Source organism: Cupressus sempervirens, chromosome 5 (genome assembly GCF_028749045.1).
Source record: "Cupressus sempervirens isolate cs-2001-9-10 chromosome 5, ASM2874904v1, whole genome shotgun sequence".
In the NCBI taxonomy this organism is placed as follows: domain Eukaryota; kingdom Viridiplantae; phylum Streptophyta; class Pinopsida; order Cupressales; family Cupressaceae; genus Cupressus; species Cupressus sempervirens.
Window position 1 is genome coordinate 883,947,540 of NC_143122.1, and position 10,898 is coordinate 883,958,437.

General features: G+C 34.8%; 1 protein-coding gene across 1 annotated transcript; it reads left to right on the forward strand.

The window, feature by feature from the left end:
* Positions 1–7,567: 7,567 nt before the first annotated feature.
* Positions 7,568–10,685, forward strand: LOC149558761 (disease resistance protein At4g27190-like). The gene has a single exon (XM_089786169.1). The coding sequence runs from the start codon at positions 7,690–7,692 to the stop codon at positions 10,627–10,629; it is 2,940 nt and encodes a 979-aa protein (XP_089642295.1). The 5' UTR covers positions 7,568–7,689; the 3' UTR covers positions 10,630–10,685.
* The last annotated feature ends 213 nt before the right edge of the window (positions 10,686–10,898 follow it).

Below are 10,898 nucleotides of genomic sequence, written 5' to 3' on the forward strand. Positions count from 1 at the left end.
TTAGTTGTTGGTGTTTTTAAAATGAGCATCTATATGTTTATCTACATCTCAATTATACAAGATGGCTTATGTGTCCTCTTATCATAGAACAATGATTAAGGAAGAAAGAATTTCATCTATTACCCAAGCAAGACATTAGGGAGATGTAGCTTGAACAACTCATCCATGGAGAAAATTTTTGTAGTAATATTATTTGGCCTAAAAATTATCTAGCATTGTATGTTGAACGCTACTACTCATCTTGTTGCCAAAATTGATCCATTCAAATGATTGTTGTCTAAGGCAACTCTTATTGATAGAAGGAAAAGTGGCTCATGCTCCATAGTGAGCTTTATTTGATTCATAATGTACTACTTAGCAACATATCCAATTCTAGACTAACATCTTTAACCACATAATTTATAAAGGAATATGTCCTGCACTGGATTAAAAATACACCAATAACTTATAATTTGATGGATCTTTTATCTACCATAATCATGTAATAGAATTATTTTCATGTCCCTTTAAGATGATTCCATTAAGAAGAAAAAATGCAACATTTTCTTCTCTTATACAAACAACATTAGGGATAAGTGGCATTAATATCCAACTTAAAATAGCAGCTAATGGAAAATTTAGGAGTTAAGGGCTTTGGTGACTCGCAATTAATTGTAAAATAGGTCATTTATTATTTCCTTCCAATGGATGAAATTTTAGTAGAGAGTTCACCAATTTACTTACTATAAATTAAAATTGGTCCCATGCTTAAATCTTTGAATGATTTTCTTAAGGAAATATTATGTTTTGTTAATTATTACATTTGACTTATGTGTGATTGGCTCTACATAAGAGAAAGTTGAAATCATGAAAGTTAATAAGAATTTATTATTGCGTGCCTTTTTATAGCTAAAAATAACTCTCAATTAAGGGAGATGACCTAGTACTTGGAACTCGTTCCAATGGTTGTGATAGCAATTTTCTGCACAACTATGGGGTTCCCTAATGCACTATGATTGATCTCCCATTTTTTTCAAGGGAGTGGAGGGCTTTGTTTTGGACACTTTGGCAAAAATCATGTTGTTGTGGCATCATTTTTTATGAAGTGGCTTTAAAACCTTAGTTATAAGTAAGGGAATTGTCAAATAAGCTACTATAAAAAAAATTGTGATTTTTAATTTCCATATAGGATTTTGAGAAGCTCCAAGTTAGGGTGCTTAACTACTAGATCCTCTTTCCTAGTAGTGAAGTCCCTCAAAGTTGGTAACTATTGGTCTTGTTCTAGATCTTATACTTTATTTTTTTGTAGGATATTAGATGAAAACATCATAGTCATATCAAATATTGGTATAGAAGATAATGAGATTATTAATTATACAAAAATTATAGTATTAATTCATATAGAAATGCACATAGATTTTTTTTTATCAAGCATAGAGATTATGTACATAAAAGAGAAAAGGAAAAATTATAGTCTCAATTCCTCTTCTAGCTTGATCAAGTTATTTTAAATTGTCCATTTACTTTTATTTATACAAACCACTTTTCCTAAAATTCTAGACCTTGAAACATTTTTAAAGATTAAAAAATATTTAAATTTAAATTCTAAACTCTAAAAAATTTGATTATCTCAATTTCATTTATAAGTTTAATAGATCATACTTCTAAATATAAGATATATTTTATATATTTTAGATTTACACAAATTAAATTTAGTAGATAAATTTATTTCTATCACATAAGCTTTTACAACTATATCTCCATGCTGCTTGGATTGCTGGCCCATCTTTCATGCTTTGGCATATTTGGTTGGAGAGGAATCGTCGCATATTCAAAGATGTTCGGCTTGGTGTTTTGCATCTTTGGTGGAAAATATCACATTCTCTTCAAGAAACTATTCTTGTGAAGTGTGAGCTTGATGGGGGTATGGATCCAGTTGATCTTGCTATCTGTAATCGCCTCAATTTTCATCTGCAGGATGGGGCTGCAGCTCATAGGTTTCCTTCTATGTCCAGGTAGCTTCACCATCAGAGGAAGGGTCGGGTTAACTGGGATGGGCACTGGACTCCTCCTCCCTGTGGAGTTCTAAAAATTAACACTGATGGTTCTTCTCGTGGGAATCCTGGTCCGGCTGGTATTAGCGAAGTGGCTCGTTGTAGTTCTGGGGATGTTAAATTTTTCTTCTCAGTTCATAAGGGTGATTATACTAACAATCTCATGGAAGCTCAGGCTATTTTATGTGCTGTGGAATAGTGTTGCTTGCGGGGACGGAGTAAGATTATCTGTGAGTCTGATTCCCAGGTGGTGGTGAACATGCTTTCTTTGCAAGAGCTTGAGGATGTTAGTTGGCAGTTGGCCACTGTTGTTAAGAAAATTCTTTTCTTCTCTTCCTCTTTTCAGTTCATTAGGTTCGCATATATTCCTCGTGAATGGAATAGAACTGTTGATTGTTTAGCCAAATGGGCATCTAGTCATGATCTGGGTTGGCATATTAGGGATAGGAGGCAACTGTCCTTTGAGATGGTGCAAGAATTTGATGATCTTGTTGCTCAGGATCGAGTTCCTTGTTGAGCTCTCCTTGTTGTATTCCTTTCTGTCTTAATAAATTTTTACCCCTCTTTTTGCAAAACTATATTTACAATAGTATTAATGTTCCATACAAAAGGGAAAGAAAAGTTAAAAATTATTTTATTATTTGTTAGAACAAAATAAAGTAAAGTAGAAATTAAATTTGTTAGAAAATATTTAGAGAACTAAATTTTCTTTTAAAATATCCTATCATAGTTACAACTTCAGAGTATTGAAAGTAAAATTTACTTCAGTTTAGGCATTTACATAAAATCTTTGGCTTGTGTCCTAAGCTAGGAATATTCTTTCAAGATGAAGCGGTCTAGCTCTCCATTGAGAATCATGTTTAGTTCAAATTGTTGGTCAATGGTCACAAGTTCAAATTATATCACAAACCACAGAGTAAGAAGGAGTTCCTGTAGCAATTCTCTTCTATTGTTGATGTTGTTGTTCCCGCAACATCACCTAATGAGCTTTTTGTTCATTTGCCTTCCTCACTCTAGCTTTTTTCATCACTATCATAATAAACACTTTCATCGCAAAAGTTGATTCTCCATAATAATTTCTACTTCATTTCTAGTTTTCCACCCATCCCTCTCATCATTTCTTTCATTCATGCATAGCAATTGCCACCTCAACAACGCTTCTAGTTAGCATAAATTCCAAGGTATGAGATATTAATTTGTTTTTCCATAAAAAATTATATGCCTTATCACTGCTAAAAGTGGGGGACCACTTGCCTTATTGTAGCTAGGGGGAATTTATATTAGTTTTTTCATTATATTTGTGCAATCTTTTTATCTATTCTTTTCCCTTGTCATACTTGCATTTCTTGCCAATGATTTGTCATTTTCTTCATTCGAAATCTTTTTATTGTGTATTATTTTTTGCACATATATTGCTAAGATGGCAAGATATGTTGTGTACGAGTTCTGAGGAGCATATTTATGAGTAATTTTGAAATGATAGCATAGAGATTTGCATTTGTTTTACTCAAATTTTTTTTCTCTCTTGTGCTTCATTACTCAAAAAAAAATCTTAAATTGAAACTCATCTTGTAACCTATTGTTTCAAGTTTTCTTGCCAAATTTGTGGTTATATGTTATTCTCTTTTGCAACTTTTTTTTGGGTACCTTGGGAATTAGACAATGGGAGGAGCCCTAATTCAGAGAGAGCCTATTGTGCATAATACATTGCTCGAAGACCAAAATTTTAGGCCATATTTACAAACAAGGGGATGGATATATTATGTTTAGAAGCTAACTAGCTAGGATGACAAGGTTGCATTTCAATTTCTCAACTCCTTAAAGAATGAAGTGGAAATAGTTAAAGGATTGAAGATGTCATTTTCTCAGATGGTTTTGGCAGAAGTTATGGGATTACCGTTGGAAGGCTCAGGAATTTTCAAAGAATCTTGACCCAATTTCTACTAGAGCTTAGTTCACTTTACATGGAAAGCCAATGCTTGATATTAATAAGAAATGAGGTATTGTTAGACAATCTCTTCTTGAGTCATTTCCACAATGTGCAATTTTTATCATTAAGTATTTCACCTATGAAGGGTGATAGCCATTTCTACATGTTGTTCATTTCAAATTTTTGAGTAGTTTAAGGCATGATATCAGAACTGTCAATGTTCGTAGTTTTGTATTTGGCATTTTGTCAAAATAAGCCATACTACTACAAGAGGGTAGACAAAACTCTATTTCCCATCATTGCCTCATTAAACTAATAGTGGAAAAAGCTTTAAAGGAATAGTCAGATATTTCCTAGGAAGAATTTCTACTACAAGGATTTAAGGAGCCTATCCCAAATCTAGCTAAATGTATAGGTCAGAGGGTTAAAATTGCTAAGGGGATTAGAGATTCTTTTATTGAAACTGGACAATGTTCTTCGCCTAGGAAGAAAAAGGAGGCTAAGGTTAGAGGCCCTAATTTCTCTCCTTCAAGAGCAATTCATGAAGAGGAATTGGAAACTTCTATAGAGAAAGTTGAAGTTGTCCCAATAGTAGGACTAGTCGGCAGGCTAAGGCACCTCCTATAACGAAGAGCACTTCCAAAAAAATGAAAGCCCTAGAAGAGGAGGAACTCCATTAAGAAGAAGTGCTAGGAAAAATTCTTTCGTGTATGCTCTCATATGTGTGTGTGTGTGTGTGTGTGTGTATGTAGTTATATATGTACATATTTACATATATACAAATATGTATACTCATATATTTTTGTACACATATACATAGATACATATACATATATACATACATATACATACATATATATACACACACACACATATATAGTTGTATATTTATATATATGAATATGTATACGTACATATATAATTCTTCTATTTTTTAATGGTCTAATCCTCTCAAGTATAGTAGTGACCCAGACTCCCAGATGGATATATATATGTATATGTATATATGTGTATATACATATCTTCGTACACATGTACACACACACACACACACATATATATATACATATATATGTATATATAGATATACATATATATGTATATATATGTGTGTGTGTGTGTGTAATGTCTAGGGTACATCATTTTTCTCTCTCTTTGATTTATATATATTGCATGTAGATAGATATTTGTCTTTGTCTATCTATATGTGGTTGGTCATGTTGTTGCTTTGTTGTCATAGTATCATCTAGTTGGTTTTTTTTTTCTTTCTTTCTTTCTATTGACAACCTCCTTTATCCTAGCTTCTATTTCGCTTTCTTGGTTTATCTCTTATTCAGGTTTCCTTCTAGGTCTTCTTCTTCTTATGCTTTGCTATTTTTTATTCATTTTCTATCTTATTGGCTTGCTTAGGTTTAGTCACTACACATTTATCTAGTTCCACATTAATGGATGCGCACACACTTCAATAGTTATGTCCATCTTGGTTTTTCCTCATTTTGTTTATTTATTTTTGTGCTTTTCAAGTTTTGTCTATATGTGTGTATGTGTGTGTGTGTGTGTGTGTGTGTGTGTGTGTGTGTGTGTGTGTGTGTATGCATATGTGTACATTTATACATGTATACACACACACACACGTGTATGTGTACATATGCATATACATATATGCATATACACACATTTAGATGTATATTCACTAATGCATATAAATGAACATCTACACATGCATGGATATAATCTATATAGATGTCACATATATGACATTTATAGTTTATACATTTATTTAACCTCATTGTTGCCCTTTTCATCTATTATCCTGTGTTTATTCTTATTCCCTCATTATTGTATTATTTTTTATCATGCTTATTGCCACCACCTTCTTTATTTTTGTTTTTTTGTTTTTCTCTTGCTTGTTTAGTATCTCATTGGTCTTTTTTATCCCTTTCAATTTTGATTTTTATTTGTGCTTTAATCTCTATTTCTCTTGGTCTTTGGGATAACCATTATTATTATTTATTATTTTTATTTTTTGTCTTATTTCTCTCTCTCTCTCTCTCTCTCTCTCTCTCTCTATAGGTTGACCTTGATCTTTGTGTCCCTCTTCTCCTCATACCTTGGCTTTCTCTCATATATTGGTCTGCAACTAATCATTTATCTCCTCTAGCTCTTCACATCCTGATGGTGGATCACTGAGTGTGATTTGAAACATCGATGCAAAAATATGGCAACAATCAAATCCAAAATATATGCATCTCTCTACTATGACTGGTTGTGAAAAAAAATCACTGGATTAAAACTACACCAATAACTTATAATTTGATGGATCTTCTATCTATCATAATCATGTATTAGAATTATTTTCATGACCCTTTAAGGTGATTTCATTAAGAAAAAAACACAACATTTGTTTCTCTTATACAAACAACATTAGGGATAAGTGGCATTAATATCCAACTTAAAATAGTTGCTAATGGAAAATTTAGAACTTAAGAGCTTTGGTGATTCACAATTAATTGTAAAATGGGTCATTTATTATTTCCTTCCAAATGATGAAATTTTAGTAGAGAGCTTACCAATTTACTTACTATAAATTAAAATTGGTCATATGCTTAAATCTTTAAATGACTTGCTCAAGGAAAAATTATGTTTTGTTGATTATTACATTTGACTTATGTGTGATTGATAAGAAAAAGTAGAAACCATGAAAGTTAATAAGAATTTATTACTATGTGCCTTTTTATAGCTAAAAATAACTCTTAATTAAGGGAGAGGACCCAATATTTGAACTCTTTCCAGTGGTTGTGATAGCAATTGTCTGCACAACTATGGTGTTTCTTAATGCACTACGATTGATCTCCCTTTTTTTTAGGGGAGGGGAGGGCTTTGGACACTTTGGAAAAAATCATGTTGTTGTGGTGTCATTTTTTATGATGTGACTTTAAAACCTTAGTTATAAGCAAGGGAATTGTCAAGTAAGCTACTATTAAAAAGAAAAGTAAAAAAAAGATTGTGATTGGTGCTCAACTACTAGATCTTCTCCCCTAGTAGTGAAGTCCCTCAAAGTTGGTAACTATGGGTCTTGTTCTAGATCTTATATTTTATTGTTTGTGTATGTTGTAGGATAGTAGATGAAAACATCATAGTCATATCAAATATTGGTATAGAAGAGAATGGAATTATTAATCATACAAAATTTATGGTATTAATTCTTCTTCTAGCTTGATCAAGTTATTTTAAAATTTCCTTTTACTTCTATTTATACAAACCACTTTTTCTAAAATTCTAGAATTTGAAATAGTATTTTAATTTTAATTTTTAAATTTATAAAAATATTGGCAATTGTATTACCGTTCTATACAGACGGAAAAGAAAAGTTCAAAATTACTTTATTCTTTGTTAGAACAAAATAAAGTAAAGTAGAAATCAAATTTGTTAGAAAAAATTGAGAGAACTAAATTTTCTTTTAAAATATCCTATCATGAATACAACTCCAGAGTATTGAAAGTAAAATAGGGAAAACTATGAATAAAATTACTTTAGTTTAGGTGTTTACATAATATCCTTGGCTTGTGTTCTAAGCTAGGAATATTCTTGTGGAACAGGTCTTTCTGAATCCATTTCACACGAAATCCTAAGACTGGTTTGTTTTGCAGACAAGCAGCCAATTAGCGAGGTCGTTGACCACAGCTTTAGCCCCATTTTGTTATTTTTCTCTTCAGTTGGCCCAAAATGGTCGATCCTGGTTTCATCCCTGGATTTATTGGCTATGCCATTCAATTGGCCGGAGATCAGATTATTCACCACATCAGCATTGCGGTCCGATGCAGGAAAGAGTTGGATGCACTCAGAGATCTGCTTCCAACAATAGTTGAAATGAATGTGGAATTACAGGAGTATCAAAAGGCTCTCAACTCTGGCAAAGTGAGTACATCGAGTCATCCTTTGCCCTCCACAATCAACAACTGGTTGAACAAATTGAGTGATCTTCTTGAGGAAGCGTCTGATTTGACACAGCGCTGCACTGTACCCTCGTACTTTCATCCCTGTTCTCGGCACAAAATGAGCAGAAAAATCAGAAATCTCATTGAAAATTTGCATAAGCATGTGGAAAAGGATGTAGCCCCGGTTGCTTTTCTACATCAACTTCATCAAGATGTGGCTTACAATCAAAGATTTCAACAGATCAAACAGAGAATGGATTCTCTGAAGGGAAATGCTGGACTTGCCGGCCCATCTGGAGATATCTTTTCATTGCCTTCTTCGGCCACTTCAAACACGAGGTATATTGAGGAGGCACTCATTGTTGGACAAGATTCTACATCAAAGCGACTTGTGGAGCTGATTCATTCACAAAAGCTCCAAAATCTGTGTCGTTTCGGCATACTTGGGAAGGGAGGGGCCGGCAAGACTCTATTACTCAAGCAACTCTTCAACAGTGACGAGGTACAAAATCTGTTTTCTAGTGACTTGATGCTTTGGCTTACTGTTTCGCAAACTCCATCTTTCAACGCTCTTAGAAAAGATCTGGTCAAACAAATAGCCCTTAAAGTAAATGAAAGATTGGAGAGTAGAGAGGAAGACCAAGTAAAAACCTGGTTGAATCAGAGCATGACAAAGTACAGATTTGCCCTGTTTTTAGATGACGTTTGGGAAACAAGTGCAACATCATTGCTAGAGGAGCTGTGTGTGCCTAACTCTCCATACCACAACTCCAACATCATAATTGCCACATCGAGAACTAAGAGTGTGCTCTTGCAGTTGGGTATTCCCGCTCCATCAATCGTCCAAATGCAAGATCTGAACGAGGATGATAGTTGGAGATTGTTTTCTTCTCATGCTTTTCCACACAACGGTGGAGTTTTGCCCACAGGCATTGAGGGAGAAACAGCCAGGCATGTCTGCAACAAGTGCGGGGGGCTTCCATTAGCCCTGAAGGTAATTGGAAAGGCAATGTCGGGAGTCACTCAAGTAGATGAATGGGAATTTGCACTCCAGAGGCTGCAGAAGGATGTTGGAGGGTCGCTTTATAGGAGCTTGAGATTAAGCTACGATGTCTTGGCGGATTATGGCGTTTCCTTGCAGTTGTGCTTCCTCTGCCTCGCTGCTTTCAAGGAAGATGAAGTTATCTATTATTCAACAGCTACAAAGTACTGGATTGGAGAAGGGTTGATTGGCGGGCCGGATTCTTATCAAATAGGAAAGAATTACCTCAATTTGTTAGCCGACCGATGTCTAATCGAACCCCTCTGGAAGGATCATGATGGAGGTGTGCTCATTTTCAGGGTGCATGATGTTTTGCACGATTTAGCACATGAAATCGCTGAGAAGGAAGAGAGATGCTTCTTTCGGACAGGCAGAGGTTTACGAGAGCTCCCAGATGATGATGACTGGTCCGGACACATGAGAATTTCGTTGAGGAACAATTTTTTGACTAGACTTCCCAAGACATTTCGAGCTCCCCATGTCCGATCCCTGCTACTTAATGGCAATCGTGGTTTAAAGGAAATTCCAAAAGAAGTGATGCAGAGTATGGCACTTCTGAGAGTCTTGGATTTGTCACGGACTGCCCTGAGCTCCCTCCCAAAACACATTGGGTGTTTGAAGAATTTAGTTTGCCTCAGGCTACGCTCTGTGCCAATCCAAACGCTGCCCAATTCTATTGCTGCTCTGAGAAAGCTTGAAATACTAGATCTTTCTAAATCTAGCATTACACAACTCCCATCCAGCATTTCTAAGTTGACTTCCTTACAAGTTCTCCACCTTGGTTCTTGTGAACACCTTCAGTCCATGCCATTTGGGGTCTCACACCTTAAATCTCTTCAATACCTGAATGTGTATGGTAGCCCAAATGCATGGACAAAGATAGTATGGAACAACTGCACAAGAGATGTGCTTTCAATTAATGATTTGGGCGCCCTAAAACAACTTACAAAGCTGTCTCTTGCAAATTATGGCAAGACAATTCAGGAAGGAATTCTAGGAATGATGGAGCAGATGAAGTATCTAACTCTGGATCTCACAAATATGGAAAGACTGCCCCATGACATGACTGCCATGTCCAAATTGAGGAAGCTCTCTCTAACATGTCCTCAGTTACTCCGGATAGAATTTTCATTTTCTGAGTTTCAACATCTGAGCTACATTAATTTGTTCAACTGTGACATGTTGAAGCAACTTCCAGACTTGCACAAACTTGCTCATCTAAAGCACCTCAAGATTATTGAGTGCCCCAGCATTGAGAAGTTTCCGGAGGAATTTGGCAAAAGGGGAGCATTTCCTAAGCTGGAGGAGTTTTCTATTGTGGAGCTACAAAATCTACAACAGATGCCAATGGTGGAAGACACAGCTCTGCCTTCACTGAAAATACTAACAATAATGAAGTGTGAAGTATTGGAGATTCTGCCAGAATGTTACTGGGATTTGACCAGTGTAGAGAAGATCAGAGTATATGGCTGCTCAACAGTTTTAAATGCAATGGAAGACAATTACTTTACTGAGAGAAACCCCAAAGTAGAACTAGTTAGGGTATCTGCTGTAGACACAGAAGCATTCCAAAGGCGCTTCAATGAAATGGTAAGAGGAAATGAGTATTTTCTTTACGGTGAATTTTGGCGGAACGAGCTCTTTCAGTTTTTGCACGAGACATATCACTTCAAAATAAAATTGTGAAGCAGGCCTATTTAAAGGAGTCTTTGTTGAAGGAATACCTCATAAACAGAACAGAATAGTAGTTTGGGCTTTACAATCTGAAATGACATCATCGGGTAAAGTAAAAGAAATCACTTGATTATTGATTATTAGTCCCTGCAAAATATGTGAAAATTTTTGCCAAACAAACGAATGATATTGTTCAAAATTTCCTAAAGTTTGATTTGAAATTTAATTATTAAATACTTATTCTAATTTTATGATTCCTTATGGGGGCAATTTCCTGGAGT

Coding starts and splice junctions, on each gene's coding strand:
- LOC149558761 (XM_089786169.1), top strand. CDS start 7,690: ATGGTCGATCCTGGTTTCATCCCTGGATTTATTGGCTATGCCATTCAA.